Source organism: Ranitomeya variabilis, chromosome 4, assembly GCF_051348905.1.
Source record: "Ranitomeya variabilis isolate aRanVar5 chromosome 4, aRanVar5.hap1, whole genome shotgun sequence".
Taxonomy (NCBI): Eukaryota; Metazoa; Chordata; class Amphibia; order Anura; family Dendrobatidae; genus Ranitomeya; species Ranitomeya variabilis.
In genome coordinates, this window is record NC_135235.1 from 634562929 (window position 1) to 634584253 (window position 21325).

The 21325-nt window shown below is 41.8% G+C and overlaps 1 protein-coding gene across 1 annotated transcript in view; it reads right to left on the reverse strand.

Annotated features, from left to right (window-relative positions):
- Window positions 1–15739: 15739 nt before the first annotated feature.
- LOC143767221 (uncharacterized) overlaps window positions 15740–21325 on the reverse strand; it is a 77202-nt gene continuing 71616 nt past the window's right edge. The window contains exon 11 of the mRNA XM_077255371.1: window positions 15740–18551. Coding sequence (XP_077111486.1) covers window positions 16939–18551 — 1613 coding nt within the window. The 3' untranslated portion in view covers window positions 15740–16938. The remainder of the gene's footprint in view (window positions 18552–21325) is intronic.

Here is a 21325-nt window from a genome sequence, read left to right on the forward strand (position 1 = left end):
CGCAACTAGAAATAGCCAGGTAGCATTTCCTAATTATCGCTAGATGCCCAGCTCTGGCCTAAGACCTAAATAGCTAGCAGAGGGAAATATAAGACCTGGCTCACCTCTAGAGAAATATTCCAAAGAAGACAGTAGCCCCCCACATATAATGACGGTGAGTTCAGATGAAACAACAAACGCAGCAGGAAAATAGTCTTAGCAAATTTGAGGTCCGCTTACTAGATAGCAGAAGACAGATAGTATACTTTCATGGTCAGCAGAAAAACACTAACAAAACACCATCCAGAGATTACCTTAAACTCTGGCATTAACTCATAACGCCAGAGTAGCAATCCCTGATCAACGAGAGCTTTCCAGACACAGTAACAAAACTTCAGCTGTGAACTGGAACAAATAGGCAAAACGAAACATGGACAAAAGTCCAACTTATCTAGTAGTTGTCTAGAAGCAGGAACAAGCACTGAGAGGCATCAGATAACATTGTTGACCGGCAAGAAACCACCAGAGAAATGAGCTTAAATAGCGACACCCACTACTGATGGAACCAGGTGAAACAGGAAAGAGGATGACAAGTCCAATTCCACAAGCGGCCACCGGGGGAGCCCAGAATCCAAATTCACAACAGTACCCCCCCCTCAAGGAGGGGGCACCGAACCCTCACCAGATCCACCAGGGCGACCAGGATGAGCCCTATGGAAGGCACGAACAAGATCAGAAGCATGAACATCAGATGCATTGACCCAAGAATTATCCTCCTGGCCGTAACCCTTCCAGTTGACCAGATACTGGAGTCTCCGTCTGGAAACACGAGAGTCCAAAATTTTCTCCACAACGTACTCCAACTCACCCTCAACCAACACCGGAGCAGGAGGCTCAACTGAAGGTACAACAGGTACCTCATACCTGCGCAATAACGACCGATGAAAAACGTTATGAATGGAAAAGGACGCAGGGAGGTCCAAACGGAAAGAAACAGGATTAAGAATCTCCAATATTCTATAAGGGCCGATGAACCGAGGTTTAAACTTAGGAGAAGAGACCCTCATAGGGACAAAACGAGAAGACAACCACACCAAATCTCCAACACAAAGCCGAGAACCAACACGACGATGACGGTTGGCAAAACGCTGAGTCTTCTCCTGGGACAACTTCAAATTGTCCATAACCTGCCCCCAGATGTGATGCAATCTCTCCACCACCGCATCCACTCCAGGACAATCCGAGGATTCCACCTGACCGGAGGAAAATCGAGGGTGAAACCCCGAATTACAGAAAAACGGGGACACCAAGGTGGAAGAGCTGGCCCGATTATTGAGGGCGAACTCTGCCAATGGCAAAAAAGCAACCCAATCATCCTGGTCAGCAGAGACAAAACACCTCAGATATGTCTCCAGGGTCTGATTAGTCCGCTCGGTCTGGCCATTAGTCTGAGGGTGAAAAGCAGATGAAAAAGACAAATCTATGCCCATCCTAGCACAGAATGCCCGCCAAAATCTAGACACAAATTGGGTACCTCTGTCAGAAACAATATTCTCAGGAATACCGTGCAATCGGACAACATTCTGAAAAAACAGAGGAACCAACTCAGAAGAAGAAGGCAACTTGGGCAGAGGAACCAAATGGACCATTTTAGAGAAACGGTCACAGACCACCCAGATGACAGACATCTTCTGGGAAACAGGCAGATCTGAAATAAAATCCATCGAGATGTGTGTCCAAGGCCTCTTAGGAATAGGCAAGGGCAACAGCAGTCCGCTAGCCCGAGAACTACAAGACTTGGCCCGAGCACAAACGTCACATGACTGCACAAAGACTCGCACATCTCGTGACAGGGAAGGCCACCAGAAGGATCTTGCCACCAAATCCCTGGTACCAAAAATTCCGGGATGACCTGCCAATGCAGAAGAATGTACCTCAGAGATGACTCTGCTGGTCCAATCATCCGGAACAAACAGTCTATCAGGCGGACAACGATCCGGTCTATCCGCCTGAAACTCTTGCAAGGACCGCCGCAGATCAGGAGAAACGGCCGACAAAATTACTCCCTCCCTAAGGATACCTGTGGGTTCAGAATTACCAGGAGAGTCCGGGTCAAAACTCCTAGAAAGGGCATCTGCCTTAACATTCTTAGAACCCGGTAGGTATGACACCACAAAATTAAAGCGAGAAAAAAATAAAGACCAGCGCGCCTGTCTAGGATTCAGGCGTCTGGCAGTCTCAAGATAAATCAAATTTTTGTGGTCAGTCAATACCACCACCTGATGCCTAGCCCCCTCGAGCCAATGGCGCCACTCCTCAAACGCCCACTTCATGGCCAAAAGCTCCCGATTCCCAACATCATAATTCCGCTCTGCGGGCGAAAATTTGCGAGAAAAGAAGGCACAAGGCCTAATGACGGAGCAGTCGGAACCTTTCTGCGACAACACTGCCCCAGCTCCGATCTCCGAAGCGTCAACCTCAACCTGAAAAGGCAGATTCACATCAGGCTGACGCAACACAGGGGCAGAGGCAAAACGGCGCTTAAGCTCCTGAAAGGCCTCTACAGCATGAGGGGACCAATTAGCAACATCAGCGCCTTGTCTGGTCAAATCAGTCAGTGGTTTAACGACATCCGAAAAACCAGCAATAAATCGGCGGTAAAAGTTGGCAAAGCCCAAAAATCTCTGAAGACCCTTAAGAGAGGAGGGCTGAGTCCAGTCACAAATAGCTTGCACCTTGACGGGATCCATCTCAATGGAAGAGGGAGAAAAAATATACCCCAAAAAGGAAATTTTCTGGACCCCAAAAACGCACTTAGACCCCTTCACACATAAAGAATTAGACCGCAGAACCTGAAAAACTCTCCTGACCTGCTGGACATGAGAGTCCCAGTCATCAGAAAAAATCAGAATATCATCCAGATATATTATCATAAATTTATCCAGAAAATCGCGGAAAATATCATGCATAAAAGACTGGAAAACTGAAGGGGCATTAGAAAGACCAAAAGGCATGACCAAATACTCAAAGTGGCCCTCGGGCGTATTAAATGCGGTCTTCCACTCATCCCCCTGCCTGATCCGCACCAAATTATACGCCCCACGAAGATCAATTTTAGAGAACCACTTAGCACCCTCTATACGAGCAAACAAATCAGTAAGCAATGGCAATGGGTATTGATACTTAACAGTGATCTTATTCAGAAGCCGATAATCAATACATGGTCTCAAAGAGCCGTCTTTTTTTGAGACAAAGAAAAACCCAGCTCCCAAGGGAGAAGAAGATGGACGAATATGTCCCTTTTCCAAAGACTCCTTTATATATTCCCGCATAGCAGCATGTTCCGGCACAGACAGATTAAACAAACGACCCTTTGGATATTTACAACCCGGTATCAAATCTATGGCACAATCGCACTCACGGTGCGGAGGTAACGACCCAAGCTTGGGTTCGTCAAAGACGTCTTGATAATCAGAGAGGAACTCAGGGACTTCAGAGGGAATGGAAGACGAAATAGAAACCAAAGGTAAGTCCCCATGAATACCCTTACATCCCCAGCTCAACACAGACATTGCTCTCCAGTCCAAGACTGGGTTGTGAGACTGCAACCATGGCAATCCCAGTACCAAATCGTCATGTAAATTATACAGCACCAGGAAACGAATAATCTCCTGGTGATCCGGATTGATACGCATGGTTACTTGTGTCCAGTATTGTGGTTTATTATTAGCCAATGGGGTGGAGTCAATCCCCTTCAGAGGAATAAGAGTCTCCAAAGGCTCTAAATCAAAACCACAACGATTGGCAAAGGACCAATCCATAAGACTCAGAGCGGCGCCAGAGTCAACATAGGCGTCCGTGGCAATGGATGACAAAGAGCAAATCAGGGTTACAGACAAAATAAACTTAGACTGAATGGTGCCAATGGAAACAGACTTATCAAGCTTCTTTGTACGCCTAGAGCATGCTGATATAACATGAGTAGAATCCCCACAATAGAAACACAATCCATTCTTCCGTCTAAAATTCTGTCGCTCGCTCCTGGACAGAATTCTATCACACTGCATACTTTCTGGCGTCTTTTCCATAGACACCGCCAGATGGTGCACCGGTTTGCGCTCCCGCAGACGCCTATCAATCTGAATAGCCATTGTCATGGACTCATTCAGACCTGCAGGCACAGGGAACCCCACCATAACATCCTTAACGGCATCAGAGAGACCTTCTCTGAAAGTTGCCGCCAAGGCGCACTCATTCCACTGAGTAAGCACAGACCATTTACGGAATTTTTGGCAGAAAACTTCAGCTTCGTCTTGCCCCTGAGATAGTGCCATCAAAGTTTTTTCTGCCTGAAGTTCCAAGTGAGGTTCCTCATAAAGCAAGCCCAAGGCCAGAAAAAACGCATCCACATCGCGTAACGCAGGATCCCCTGCTGGCAATGAGAAGGCCCAATCTTGAGGGTCACCCCTGAGCAAGGAAATCACAATCCTAACCTGCTGAGCAGGGTCTCCAGCTGAACGAGACTTCAGGGACAAATAAAGCTTACAATTATTTCGGAAATTCTGGAAGCTAGCTCTATTCCCTGTGAAGAACTCCGGCAAAGGAATTCTCGGGTCAGATACCGGAGCATGTACCACAAAATCTTGTAAATTTTGTACTTTCGTGATGAGATTATTCAAACCCGCAGTTACACTCTGGAGATCCATTATTGTCAGGTGCACACAGAGCCATACAGAGATTAGGAGGAGAGAGAGAAAAAAAGACTGCAGCAAGGCAGACTGGAGGGAGAAAAAAAAAAAAAAATTTCCAGCAGACTTCTTATAACTCTCCTTTCTCAACCTGGGTCTTTAACACTTTATTGGCCGGTCAAACTATCATGATCTCTGCAGGCAGAGATCATAGCAAGCCTATAGAGGGACAAGCTCTCGGAAGATGGAACTATACTGACCATGAACTAAGCCTGCCGCGCAACTAGAAATAGCCAGGTAGCATTTCCTAATTATCGCTAGATGCCCAGCTCTGGCCTAAGACCTAAATAGCTAGCAGAGGGAAATATAAGACCTGGCTCACCTCTAGAGAAATATTCCAAAGAAGACAGTAGCCCCCCACATATAATGACGGTGAGTTCAGATGAAACAACAAACGCAGCAGGAAAATAGTCTTAGCAAATTTGAGGTCCGCTTACTAGATAGCAGAAGACAGATAGTGTTTTTCTGCTGACCATGAAAGTATACTAACAAAACACCATCCAGAGATTACCTTAAACTCTGGCATTAACTCATAACGCCAGAGTAGCAATCCCTGATCAACGAGAGCTTTCCAGACACAGTAACAAAACTTCAGCTGTGAACTGGAACAAATAGGCAAAACGAAACATGGACAAAAGTCCAACTTATCTAGTAGTTGTCTAGAAGCAGGAACAAGCACTGAGAGGCATCAGATAACATTGTTGACCGGCAAGAAACCACCAGAGAAATGAGCTTAAATAGCGACACCCACTACTGATGGAACCAGGTGAAACAGGAAAGAGGATGACAAGTCCAATTCCACAAGCGGCCACCGGGGGAGCCCAGAATCCAAATTCACAACAGGCTACTCCTGTGGAACAAGATGAACCCACTAGGAAAATTAATAAAATAATGTAGACCCAGGAGAGATTACAAGAGGGGCAGAATCCAGAGCTTAACCTGCACAAAGGAGAGAAAAATCTCTAGGAACAAGGAAAGAATATCCTTTCCAGCAGGGCAAACCAGGGCTCTCCCTGTTAGGGGTCAAGTTCCCGCCTCTGCACAGGGGGAATCTCGGGCCATCTCCACTGCGGCCTCCCATTCTTCTCCTGCCGCAGTGGAGTTTGCTCAGTGGAGACGTCGGTCCCAGCATTTCGCTCAGTCTGACTGTGCAAAAGAGTTACTGCTGCCTTTCCAGCTTCTGCCATTGCAGCCAGTACTGGGCAGCGGCGAGCGGACGTTTTTGGGACCAAGTCCTACTTTTCCCCTTCTGAGCATGCCCAGGGTAAGATCTCTTGTTGGTCACATGCTTAGATACTGCAACAAATCCCATTGGTCCTCTAGGAAGGTCCTGAAGGTGCTCAACTTATGTGGCAGCCTAGCATTGGTCCTTCTGGGAAGGTCTTGTACATGCTGCAGCTATAAAAGGTTTGCATGACCGCACGGCCATGCGCTAGTGTACATTAGAAAACATGTTTGTGTTGATGAGTGCAAGTCGTTCTTTAAACATCCCCTCCCTTGTGTATGACTGCTCGCAAAAGGTGGATGTCTTGTCTAGCGCCCAACTAAGCTATCAACATTAAACATACCATACAGCGTCTATTGCTGTGACCACCAGTGCGGTGCCGCGTGCTAATAGAGCACTTCTCTAACCCAAGTCTGGGTGGTTAGTGGCGTCCGCTAGTGCGGCACTGCTTGCACTCTTGTGCTTTAACTTACTATTATTAGTTATAGTCTGACACCCAGTAGCGGTGTCGAGCGCAAGTGGTCTAGACGAACTCTATTCCCGAGTCTTGGGATTGAGTTCTATGACTCCTTGCTTGCGCTCTGTGACGTAACAGAGTTCACTTCTACCGCCACATAGTGCCACCATTTGCCAGCAGCAGGTTCTCTCCTGCACGGTGGACCCCGGGCTGCGAACGCACCAAATATCTCACTATTTACTCGGTGCGTTCCGCCAGTCATAACACATGTATTCACACCTTTGTATGTGGAATTTGTGGTGTGAACTTATATATGTGTGTCACTGTCTGAGTGACAGATGACAGATGAGCGAATGAGCAGCTGCTCACACAGAATGTAACGTAAGAGTAACGTGGAATGTATATGTATGAAAGAAGCCTCATGGTACAGTGCCTTGCGAAAGTATTCGCCCCCTGGAACTTTTCAACCATTTCCCACATATCATGCTTCAAACATAAAGATGCCAAATGTAAATTTTTGGTGAAGAATCAACAACAAATGGAACACAATTGTGAAGTTGAACGAAATGTATTGGTTATTTTACATTTTTGTGGAAATTAAAAAACTGAAAAGTAGGGTGTGCAATATTGTTTGGCCCCTTTACTTTCAGTGCAGCAAACTCACTCCAGAAGTTCATTGTGGATCTCTGAATGATTCAATGTTGTCCTAAATGCCTATTGATGATAAATATAATCCACCTGTGTGTAATCAAGTCTCCATATAAATGCACCTGCTCTGTGATAGTCTCAGGGTTCTGTTTGAAGCACAGAGAGAATCACGAAGACCAAGGAACACAACAGGCAGGTCCGTGATACTGTTGTGGAGAAGTTTAAAGCAGGATTTGGATACAAAATGATTTCCAAAACTTTAAACATCCCAAGGAGCACTGTGCAAGCGATCATATTGAAACGGAAGAAGTATCATACCACTGCAAATCTACCAAGACCCGGACGTTCCTCTAAACTTTCATCTCAAACAAGAAGAAGACTGATCAGAGATGCAGCCAAGAGGCCCATGATCACTCTGGGTGAAGTGCAGAGATCTACAGCTGAGGTGGGACAGTCTGTCCATAGGACAACAATCAGTCGTTCACTGTACAAATCTGGCCTTTATGGAAGAGTGGCAAGAAGAAAGCCATTTCTCAAAGATATCCATAAAGAGTGTAATTTCAAGTTTGCAACAAGCCACCTGGGAGACACCCCAAACATGTGGAAGGTGCTCTGGTCAGATGAAACCAAAATCAAACTTTTTGGCAACAATGCCAAATGATATGCTTGGTATAAAGGCAACACAGCTCATCACCCTGAACACACCATCCCTATTGTCAAACGTGGTGGCAGCATCATGGTTTGGGCCTGCTTTTCTTCTGCAGGGACAGGGAAGATGGTTAAAATTGATGGGAAGATGGATTGAGCCAAATACAGGACCATTCTTGAAGAAAACCTGTTGGAGTCTGCAAAAGACCAGAGACTGGGACGGAGATTTATCTTCCAACAAGACAATGATCCCAAACATAAAGCAAAATCTACAATGGAATGGTTCACAAATAAACTTATCCAGGTGTTAGAATGGCCAAGTCAGAGTCCAGATCTCAATCCAATCGAGAATCTGTGGAAAGAGCTGAAAACTGCTGTTCACAAATGATCTCCATCAAACCTCAGACCTCGAGCTGTTTGCCAAGGAAGAATGGGCAAGAATTTCAGTCTCTCGATGTACAAAATTAATAGAGGCATACCCTAAGCGACTTGCAGCTTTAATCGCAGCAAAAGGTGGCGCAACAAACTATTAAGTTAAAGAGGCCGAATAAAATTGCACGCCCCATTTTTCAGTTTTTGAATTTCCACAAAAATTTAAAATAACCAATAAATTTTGTTCAGCTTCACAATTGTGTTCCACTTGTTGTTGATTCTTCACCAAAAATTTACATTTGGTATCTTTATGTTTGAATCATGATATGTGGGAAAAGGTTGAAAAGTTCCAGGGGACCGAATTCTTTCGCAAGGCACTGTATATAATGAAATATTATTTACTCAACATATATTTCTATATTTCTTTAGAATTTATTATTTCTTGATGTAGTTAATAGTGGATAAGTGCAATCACACATCAATATGGTTTATCAAGAAAATCTACATCTAGAACATTTTTTCCAAATGATAATTTTATGGTATTCAGTGTTTTTTTTAAAATGGTTACATAGATGGGTAGGGTACACATCTTCAGACAAGTATATGGCATACAGCTGATTTGACAGTTATAAAATAATTATTTTTAACCCCTTAATCGCATATGACGTACTATCCCGTCAAGGTGACCTGGGACTTAATTCCCAGTGACGGGATAGTACGTCATAGCCGATCGGCCGCTCTCACGGGGGGAGCGCGGCCGAGTGTCAGCTGCCTATCGCAGCTGACATCCGGCACTATGTGCCAGGAGCGGTCACGGACCGCCCCCGGCACATTAACCCCCGGCACACCGCGATCAAACGCGGTGTACCGGAGGTACAGGGAAGCATCGCGCAGGCAGGGGGCTCCCTGCGGGCTTCCCTGAGACGATCGGTACAAGGGAATCTACTCACCTTGTACCGAGCGTCTCCTCCCTGCAGGCCCCGGATCCAAAATGGCCGCGGGGCTGCATGCGGGTCCTGCAGGGAGTACTTCCGGGTCCGGAGCAGGCTGCAGTTGAAAGCTGCAGCCTGCAGCGATGTGAGTGAGAGCGCCGATCTGATAGAGTGCTATGCAAACTATCAGATCGGCGATCTGTGATGTCCCCCCCTGGGACAAAGTAAAAAAGTAAAAAAAAAAATGTCCACATGTGTAAAAAAAAAAAAAAAAAAAAAATTTCTAAATAAAGAAAAAAAATATATATATTATTCCCATAAATACATTTCTTTATCTAAAAAAAAAAACACAAAACAATAAAAGTACACATATTTAGTATCGCCGTGTCCGTAACGACCCAACCTATAACTGTCCCACTAGTTAATCCCTTCAGTGAACACCGTAAGAAAAAAAAAAAAAAGAGCCAAAAAACGCTTTATTATCATACCGCCGAACAAAAAGTGGAATAACATGCGACCAAAAAGACGAATATAAATAACCATGGTACCGCTGAAAACGGCATCTTGTCCCGCAAAAAACGAGCCGCCATACAGCATCATAAGCAAAAAAATAAAAAAGTTATAGTCCTCAGAATAAAGCGATGCAAAAATAATTATTTTTTCTATAAAATAGCTTTTATCGTATAAAAGCGCCAAAACATAAAAAAATGATATGAGATATCGCTGTAATCGTACTGACCCGTCGAATAAAACTGCTTTATCAATTTTACCAAACGTGGAACGGTATAAACGCCTCCCCCAAAAGAAATTCATGAATAGCTGGTTTTTGGTCAGTCTGCCTCACAAAAATCGGAATAAAAAGTGATCAAAAACTGTCACATGTCCGAAAATGTTACCAATAAAAACGTCAACTCGTCTCGCAAAAAACAAGACCTCACATGACTCTGTGGACCAAAATACGGAAAAATTATAGGTCTCAAAATGTGGAGACGCAAAAACTTTTTTGCTATAAAAAGCGTCTTTTAGTGTGTGACAGCTGCCAATCATAAAAATCCGATATAAAAAACGCTATAAAAGTAAATCAAACCCCCCTTCATCACCCCCTTAGTTAGGGAAAAATAATAAAATTAAAAAAATGTATTTTTTATTTTTATTTTCACGGCACTGCGTTGTAAACTGTAGTTAAACACTTGGGGGTTCAAAGTTCTCACAACACATCTAGATAAGTTCCTTGGGAGGTCTAGTTTCCAATATGGGGTCACTTATGGGGGGTTTATACTGTTTGGGTACATCAGGGGCTCTGCAAATGCAACATGACGCCTTCAGACCAATCCATCTAAGTCTGCATTCCAAATGGCGCTCCTTCCCTTCCGAGCTCTGCCATGCGCCCAAACAGTGGTTCCCCCCCACATATGGGGTATCAGCGTACTCAGGACAAATTGGACAACAACTTTTGGGGTCCAATTTATCCTGTTACCCTTGTGAAAATATAAAACTGGGGGCTAAAAAATAATTTTTCTGAAAAAAAAAATGTTTTTATTTTCACGGCTCTGCGTTATAAACTGTAGTGAAACACTTGGGGGTTCAAAGCTCTCAAAACACATCAAGATAAGTTCCTTAGGGGGTCTACTTTTCAAAATGGTGTCACTTGTGGGGGTTTTTAATGTTTAGGCACATCAGGGGCTCTCCAAACGCGACATGGCGTCCCATCTCAATTCCAGTCATTTTTGCATTGAAAAGTCAAATGGCGCTCCTTCCCTTCCGAGCTCTGCTATGCGCCCAAACAGTGGTTTACCCCCACATATGAGGTATCGCTGTACTCAGGACAAATTGAACAACTTTTGTGGTCTAATTTCTTCTCTTACCCTTGGGAAAATAAGAAATTGGGGGCGAAAAGATCATTTTTGTGAAAAAATATGATTTTTTATTTTTACGGCTCTGCATTATAAACTTCTGTGAAGCACTTGTTGGGTCAAAGTGCTCACCACACATCTAGATAAGTTCCTTAAGGGGTCTACTTTCCAAAATGGTGGCACTTGTGGGGGGTTTCAATGTTTAGGCACATCAGGGGCTCTCCAAATGCAACATGGCGTCCCATCTCAATTCCAGTCAATTTTGCATTGAAAAGTCAAATGGCGCTCCTTCCCTTCCGAGCTCTGCCATGCACCCAAACAATGGTTTACACCCACATATGGGGTATCAGCGTACTCAGGACAAATTGTACAACATCTTTTGGGGTCCATTTTCTCCTGTTACCCTTGGTAAAATAAAACAAATTGGAGCTGAAATAAATTTTGTGTGAAAAAAAGTTAAATGCTCATTTTTATTTAAACATTCCAAAAATTCCTGTGAAACACCTGAAGGGTTAATAAACTTCTTGAATGTGGTTTTGAGCACCTTGAGGGGTGCAGTTTTTAGAATGGTGTCACACTTGGTTATTTTCTATCATATAGACCCCTCAAAATGACTTCAAATGAGATGTGGTCCCTAAAAAAAAATGGTGTTGTAAAAATGAGAAATTGCTGGTCAACTTTTAACCCTTATAACTCCCTAACAAAAAAAAATTTTGGCTCCAAAATTGTGCTGATGTAAAGTAGACATGTGGCAAATGTTACTTATTAAGTATTTTGCGTGACGTATCTCTGTGATTTAAGGGCATAGAAATTCAAAGTTGGAAAATTGTGAAATTTTCAAAATTTTTGCCAAATTTCCATTTTTTTCACAAATAAACACAAGTTATATCGAATAAATTTTACCACTAACATGAAGTACAATATGTCAGGAGAAAACAGTGTCAGAATCGCCAAGATCCGTTGAAGCGTTCTAGAGTTATAACCTCATAAAGGGACAGTGGTCAGAATTGTAAAAATTGGCCCGGTCATTAACGTGCAAACCACCCTCGGGGCTTAAGGGGTTAATTTTGGTTTTTACAAATGAATTTTTTCATAAAATAATATTTTTTGGGTATTAAGGGGAAATGTATTTTTTAATCTTGATTACATCATCACATTTCATCAATACTTCACACATTTTAGGTAGAAATATTAATAAGGTACTATTGGGTATAATAGCATTAAGTATTATAAAAGTCATTTTTTCTACTCTGCATTTGTCATCAACATATAAAGGCCTTATTTATATTTTTTATTTTTATTCTTACTTCATTTTTATTCTTTATCTCAAGAAGAAAAACATCAATATTTAATAAAGTAAGGTCTACTACAAGAATATTGCTTCATTAAATATAGTGATCATATGGTTTCATTATAAGAAAAATGTAAAATGTTTTAATTTTGAGTTAAATACAACAATTCTTTCATTCATTCATATATATTCTTATTTTGGTTCGTGGCTATACATTCTTACATATTAGTCTAAGGGCTCCTTCTCACTTGCGAGAAATACGTGCGAGTCTCGCAGGTTAAAACCAAGCTCTCGCATCAGCACTCCAGAGAGGAGCGTGCGGCTGCATAGCAACACATGGAGCTGCATGCTCCGCTCCCAAGTGCCGGCACCAGAACTTGGTTTTAACCTGCGAGACTCGTACGTATTTCTCACAAGTGAAAAGGAGCCCTTATACATAGAGTTTGGTAATAAAGCAGGAAAAACGTGTTAAATGAAAAAACACACTGGCATCTAAAGGTAATTACACCTATGAAATAAAAATATTCTACCTCATGAAGAATATGGTTAATAATGTATTATCAATTATTATTATTTTTTCCAAATATAATTTCCATATTAATGTTCTGATAATAATTATATGGATATTATTGATTGCTATGGTACGCTGTGATATTATAGGTTAGGAAAATTACCAGATTTGGTATAGAATAGGGAATGAAGACTTCAATCAAGATACTGGAGTTATGTTAATAAAGAGTTTTCCTATTCCTAAATTCAATTGATTCTTAAAAGTTGCAATAAGAAAAAGCCGCTATCCAAAAGTTCCACAAAGTAACAATGCTATGATTTCTGAGTAATAATAGACTGTGTCAATTGCAATTCATGTCACCACTGACAACTACAACTGCAGTATTCATCACTGACAACTACAACTGCAGTATCCATCACTGACAACCATGATTGCAGTATCTAAACTGACCTCAATTGGAGAGAACGATGATCCTATGATGCTAAAACGAACTGTGTTATCACGTTTTTATCACGTTCCAGTGGTTTCCTATCACCTATAAAGCTTCCATGAAAGCTGGTGAACAATAAGGTAATTGTCAGGAAGCTACAACCCTGACATGCGTCCTGTATATTAGTACCAAGAACTGGTTATGGTGCTATGTTTAGGAAGGAAGAATCAATATAACCCTTGCTGTGCTGACCAAAGATGTCACACCTGTTCCAAGACCAATGCGGATGATATGGAAGGATTCCAGAAATATCCAAGGCAAGCCAATGTAAGTCCAGGTCTCTAAAGGTGACACTGCACAAATATTAAAGCTACATTTCATCTACAAACTTTGTTTTCTTATCAACATTTGAATTTATGGACTTTGATTGACACACGGTCTCTACAATATCTACATGCTAACAGCCATTTCAAAAGAATTATAATAAAGATTGTTTTAAAAGAACCAAGAAGACAGAATACATCAGATGATGATGATGATCAGACCCGAGATGCTTCAATTATGTATAGGGAAGTATAATTATATATTTTATTGGTCACGGCTTACCATAACATGAATTTACATATCATTATGTTATTGATCATGTATAACAATATTATTATTATGGACATTAAATTATTTTACCAATGAAGAAAGAATATCTTATCAATATATCTACTTTGAGGGTTCCAATCAATGTCTGTCACCCTCAAAAGGGGGAATTGTTAAATATTAATTAAATTATTGAATTATTATTGTACTCAATTCTGTACTGAGCCTCTTGGAAGGTTTTGCTAATATTACAAAAGCTATTTCTGTATATTTAGCTCAGAGTAAAAGTTAACACCATATAGAGAGAACACGTGCTCTATTGGACATATATAATCATGGCTCTTAGGAAGGGGGCTGTCACCTTGGGGCTGTCACTTGGAGGCTATCCCTTTGGGCCTCCTCTTTTACTCTCTATGGACTTCAGACTCCACACAGAAGGAATGAACAGCTGGTAGCCATGTGCTTATGAAGACTTCTACCATACTCCATGACAGAGACAGATGCCATTTACCATTCAGGAAAGATGGGGAACAAACTTTAAATATGGAAAAATAGATAATCTCTTTGTAACTATTTCATCTATTTTTATGTTTTGCTGCAATGATGCTTTTTGATGGACAATCCAATAAACCACTACAATTTTTTATGATATCGCACCTGGTAAAGAGTCCTGATTAAATAAATATACAAAAAAAGTATATTTAACATGCTTTAGCCTTAAATTTAGGATTTTCACAGTGGATAAGAGAAAACAGACACCATAATTTGTTATGCAATTTCTCTTGAACGCAATGATACTACATATGTGGTCAAACACTTTCGTTTGGGCTCGTGTCAGGGATAGGAAAGAAAAGAGTTATTCGTCTGGAATATATTGAAAATGCCATGACGTATTAGGAAAGCCCCTGAAATATGAAAAAAATCAGAAACCCCCAAACAAGTGACCCAATTTTGGAAACTAAACCCCGCAAGGAATTCATTTAGGGGCATATTGAGCATTTTTAACCTAAAGGTGATTGACAAAACTTTAAAAATTTGAGATGTGAGAAAGAAAAATTACATTTTTTCCACTAAAATACTGTTAGCACCAAATTTATAATTTACACGAGGGGTAATGGGAGAAATTGGATCCTGCAATTTGTTATGCAATTTTTCCCGAATGTGGCAGTAGCTCATATGTGTTTGCACAGTGCTGCTTGACCACAAGCAGGGATTTGATGGGAAGAAGCGCTACTTAAGGCCCCGTCTCACTAAGCGATTTACCAACGATCACGACCAGCGATACGACCTGGCCGTGATCGTTGGTAAGTCGCTGTGTGGTCGCTGGGGAGCTGTCACACAGACCGCTCTCCCCAGCGACCAACGATCAGGGGAACGACTTCGGCATCGTTGAAACTGTCTTCAACGATGCCGAAGTCCCCCTGCAGCACCCGGGTAACCAGGGTAAACATCGGGTTACTAAGCGCAGGGCCGCGCTTAGTAACCCGATGTTTACCCTGGTTACCAAAAAAAACAAACACTACATACTCGCCTTTCGGTGTCCAGGTCCCTTGCCGTCTGCTTCCTGCTCTGACTGAGATCCGGCCGTACACTGAGAGCAGAGCGCAGCGGTGACGTCACTGCTGTGCTCTCACTTCTCACTGTACGGCCGGCAGTCAGTGAGAGCAGGAAGCAGACGGCAAGGGACCTGACGGACATCAGATGGTGAGTATGTAGTGTTTGGTTTTTTTTACATTTACGCTGGTAACCAGGGTAAACATCGGGTTACTAAGCGCGGCCCTGCGCTTAGTAACCCGATGTTTACCCTGGTTACCAGTGAAGACATCGCTGGATCGGTGTCACACACACCGATTCAGCGATGTCAGCGGGGCCTCAACGACCAAAAAAAGGTCCAGGCCATTCCGACACGACCAGCGATCTCGCAGCAGGGGCCTGATCGCTGGTACGTGTCACACATAGCGAGATCGCTATGGAGGTCGCTGTTGCGTCACAAAACTTGTGACTCAGCAGCGATCTCGCTAGCGATCTCGCTATGTGAGACGGGGCCTTTAGCTTTTAGAATGCAGATTTAACTTGAATAGATTATGGGCTCAATTAGCTGAGCCCCTGAGGTGCCAGAACAGCAGAAACTATCATAAGTGACACCATATTGGACACTTCACTACCTAAGGTATTCATCTAGGGGAGTAGTGATGGACATGGATAAATCAGAATGTTTTTCTCCATCATTCAACAATTGTGTCATAGTTCTGTTGTGTGTACTAGCCTCATACTGTATTGGGAGCATCATAAGGTGTGTGATGGACACTGTGGGAGGTCATCATATTATGATGTAGGACTAAGGGTGCTTACTATGTATAGGAAAATAAACCGTGGAGGCATAATACTATCAATGTGGGGGGCTTCAGTAAGGCTAAATGTAAAACCGCAAGAAACGAACTGGAATGTAAGTTGGTATACATGCAACGTGGAGGTGCATGCTCACATGGGCCATTAAACAGACAAGTCCTAAAATAAAAGCAAAATGAGCAAATAACTTGTAGTAAGTAAATAAATGGCAACAGTGCATGTAAATATAACACTGGATACTTAGTTATCATTGTTTAGGTAAAAAAAAAGACTTACAAGCCATCTCACCATGACAAAGTGACCCTAACAGACAGTCCTTACCTTTAATATTAAATCCTTGCCATGTGTCAAATGAAGTTAATATGAATGTATACCAACTTGCACTCCAGTTTATTTCATTTGTTTTTTTCTTTAGGCAGAGTCAATCGATATGTTTACACTGATTGTAATCCAATCTACTCTATAAAGTGATGAATGCCCATTGATCCCCTTGACATTTCTTTTTCTTCTCCTTACTTTCCATCCTTGGAGATTCTTGCTTATGCATATTCTACGTCGATTTCATGATATTTGCACCATAATTATCTCTTTATTCATATGCTTTGATTCTTTATGTAATTAAGTCTCTACATTACTATCTCTACATTTCTCTGCTTTTCTTCTTTAAGGCTTTGATTTTCTGTTCATTGTTATATTATGCTGTTATGAAATTTAAAAAAACTTTCAATTTGAGAAAAAAGAAAAATTGCTACTTTCCTGTATGAGTTTTCAGATGTGTAACAAGATTTGCTTTCAGATTAAAACATTTCCCACATTCTGAACATGAAAATGGCTTCTCACCTGTGTGAATTTTCTGATGTTTAGCAAGTTTTGATTTAGTACCATAATATTTCCCACAATCTGATCATGAAAATGGCTTCTTCCCTGTGTGTTTTTTTAGATGTGCAACAAGATGTGCTTTCTGAATAAAACATTTCCCACAATCTGAACATGAAAATGGCTTCGCCCCTGTGTGAATTCTTTGATGTCTAACAAGGGTTGATTTCTCTGTAAAACATTTCCCACAATCTGAACATGAAAATGGCTTCTCCCCTGTGTGATTTTGCAAATGTGTAACAAGATGTGCTTTCCGAGTAAAACATTTCCCACAATCTGAACATGAAAATGGCTTCTCCCCTGTGTGATTTTGCAAATGTGCAACAAGATGTTCTTTCCGATTAAAACATTTCCCACATTCTGAACATGAAAATGGCTTCTCCCCTGTGTGAATTCTCTGATGTGTAACAAGAGTTGATTTCCCTGCAAAACATTTCCCACATTCTGTACATGAAAATGGCTTCTCCCCAGTGTGAATTCTCTGATGTCTAACAAGAGTTGGTTTCAATGTAAACAGTTTCCCACATTCTGAACATGAAAATGGCTTCTCCTCTTTGTGAATTCTCTGATGTATATCAAGAGTTGGTTTCAATGTAAAACATTTCCCACATTCTGAACATGAAAAGGGCTTCTCTCCTGTGTGAATTCTCTGATGTTTAACAAGTAAGGATTTCTCACTATAACATTTCCCACATTCTGAACATGAAAATGGCTTCTCCCCTGTGTGATTTTGCAAATGTGCAACGAGATGTGCTTTCCGATTAAAACATTTCCCACATTCTGAACATGAAAATGGCTTCTCCCCTGTGTGAATTCTTTGATGTCTAACAAGACTTGATTTATCTGTAAAACATTTCCCACAATCTGAACATGAAAATGGCTTCTCCCCTGTGTGAATTCTTTGATGTATAACAAGACTTGATTTCTCTGTAAAACATTTGCCACATTCTGAACAAGATAATGGCTTCTCTCCTGTGTGAATTCTCTGATGTATAACAAGATATGCTTTCTGATTAAAACATTTCCCACAATCTGAACATGAAAATGGTTTCTCCCCTGTGTGATTTTGCAAATGTGCAACAAGATGTGCTTTTTGAATAAAACATTTCCCACAGTCAGAACATGAAAATGGCTTTGCCCCTGTGTGAATTCTTTGATGTCTAACAAGAGATGATTTCTCTGTAAAACATTTCCCACAATCTGAACATGAAAATGGCTTCTCTCCTGTGTGATATTTCAGATGTGCAACAAGTTGTGCTTTCTGAATAAAACATTTCCCACAACCTGAACATGAAAATGGCTTCACCCCTGTGTGAATTCTTTGATGTCTAACAAGAGTTGATTTCACTGTAAAACATTTCCCACAATCTGAACATGAAAATGCTTTCTCCCCTTTCTCCCCTATGTCAGCTATTTCATGTTCAACAGCCCTTTTGTGACTTTTGCTTTGCATAGCTGTCTTTGATGAAGCAGAAAAAAGGACTTGCTGTAAAGGATTAGATGAAAGATTTTTTCTGATGAGATCCGGAGGTGCATTTGGTATAATGACATGTTCTTCACAAGTATCTGATATGATACCAAGATTATCTGCTGAAAAATTTGAGAATATCAGACATCCCTCTGAGCTCCTGGTACAGTCATCTGCGAAGAGTCAAAAATGATTTTATTATTTGTCGGTAACATTACATTGTAATTATATTATTGTATACTTTATAGCATTTGTGTGCAAACTGTAATACAATACAATTATTGACAGACTAAGGCTAAGTTCACATTTGCGTATATGTGCGCAGTGTATCATCTGCATGCGCAAACGCATGCCAAAACACATGCAAAAGCATGTTTACGCAGCGTTTTTTATCCTCATCAGCTTACTAACGACGGCAAAAAAAGCGTGTGCATGCGATTGTATGCATTTTTGCCTACGTTTGCATTGTTTATGCGCATGCGTTCGATATCTCCAGGAGGGTATTATCAATGGGCATGTCTCAAAACAGTTCCTGGACACGCACAGTCCAAAGTACGCAAGCACATCAAACGCATGCGTACGCTTGTCTTTGTGTACGCATGTCTTTGCGTATCAATGCGTTCCCATAGACAGTAATGCGTTTTTTTAACTCACTCTATCCGCAATCATCTGCATGTGCATGGCTGCGCATAATTGATGCCTCAAAAAATGCAACATGCTGCATTCATCGGACACTGATGCACACCGCGAAACAACGCATGCGTACACATCCGCATGCGAACGCGTGCAAACGCATGTCCCTGCATACACCATGTTAAAAATATGTACGCATGACGAATGCGGATCTAATGCTGCGCACAGATACGCAAATGTGAACCGGGTCAATAGACAATAAAGAGGGACTAAGATTAAAGTGATAGGTCACCAGGTAATGTCCTTACTAGTGATGAGCGAAAATACTCATTACTCGAGATTTCTCAAGCATGCTTGGGGGTACTCCGAGTATTTTAGAGTGCTCGGAGATTTATTTTTTATTTCCGCAGCTGAATGATTTACATCTGTTAGCATAAGTACATGTGGGGATTCCCTAGCAACCAGGCCACCCCCACATGTACTTATGCTGGCTAACAGATGTAAATCATTCAGCTGCGGCAATAAAAACTAAATCTCCGAGCACTAAAAAATACTCAGAGGACCCCCGAGCATGCTCGAGAAACGAGTGTATTCACTCATCACTAGTCCATACAAATGTTCACTTCTCTATCATAGCCATCTTTTCAGTTCATGTTTCCCGGTGTCTGTCGTGAATCTGATAAAGTTAAATGTTGAGAGGAAACTCATAAAAGGGATCTGCAATCAGTTTTATTAGGAGATTCCTTCTCATATATTCTCCGACTGGTACAAGCACAGCACTATAGCACAGACCAAAGCACATTGGCGCAGATTGGTCATGTTCACAAGTCATGTCTTTGGAGAAAAAGTAAGGTTTTTTATTTTTATATATTTTTACTGACGTAATTAAACAGTGGATACAAGAAAGGAGAAAAAGTCCTTCATATTCTTATATATGTCATGCAAGCCAACAGAAACATTGGCTAAATATGGGAGCACCAGGGGATCTGAAAAAGGATTTGCAGCAGTGTCCTATGCAAACATAGTTGTCTGTCCCTGGTTCTTTTGTAGATTACTTAATCTTACATTGGTGCTTTAACCCCTTAACCCCCAAGCTTTTTTAGATTTTGTGTTTTCGTTTCTCGATCCCCTTCTTCCCTGAGCCATAACTTTTTTATTTTTCCGTCAATATGGCCATATGAGGGCTTATTTTGTGCGGGACAAGTTGTACTTTTGAATGACATCATTGGTTTTACCATGTCGTTTACTAGAAAAGAGGAAAAAAATTCCAAGTTTGGTGAAATTGCAAAAAAAGTGCAATCCCACACTGGTTTTTTGTTTGGCTTTTTTGCTAGGTTAATTAAATGCTAAAACTGACCAGCCATTATGATTCTCCAGGTCATTACGAGTTCATAGACATCAAACGTGTCTAGGTTATTTTTTCTTTAAGTGGTAAAAAAAATTCCAAACTTTGTTTTAAAAAAATTGCACAATTTTCCGATACCCATGGCATCTCCATTTTTCATGATCTTGGGTTGGGTGAGGGCTTATTTTTTGCGTGCTAAGCTGGCATTTTTAATGATACCTGACCAAACTTACTAACGACTTAAGGTACCTTCACACGAAACGACTTTGTAACGATATCGCTAGCGATCCGTGACGTTGCAGCGTCCTCGCTAGCGATATAGTTTAGTTTGACACGCAGCAGCGATCAGGATCCTGCTGTGATGTCGCTGGTCGCTGAATAAAGTCCAGAAACTTTATTTGGTCGTCCGATCGCCGTGTATCGTTGTGTTTGAAAGCAAAAGCAACGATACCAGCGATGTTTTACTCTGGTAACCAGGGTAAACATCGGGTTACCAAGCGCAGGGCCGCGCTTAGTAACCCGATGTTTACCCTGGTTACCAGCGTAAAAGTAAAAAAAACAAACAGTACATACTCACCTGCGCGTCCCCCAGCGTCTGCTTCCTGACACTTACTTGAGCGCCGGCCCTAAAGTGAAAGTGAAAGCACAGCGGTGACGTCACCGCTCTGCTGTTAGGGCCAGAGCTCAGTCAGTGTCAGGAAGCAGACGCTGGGGGACGCGCAGGTGAGCATGTACTGTTTGTTTTTTTTACTTTTACGCTGGTAACCAGGGTAAACATCGGGTTACTAAGCGCGGCCCTGCGCTTAGTAACCCGATGTTTACCCTGGTTACCCGGGGACCTCGGCATCGTTGGTCGCTGGAGAGCGGTCTGTGTGACAGCTCCCCAGCGATCAAACAGCGACGCTGCAGCGATCGGCATCGTTGTCGCTATCGCTGCAGCGTCGCTTCGTGTGAAGGTACCTTTACTTA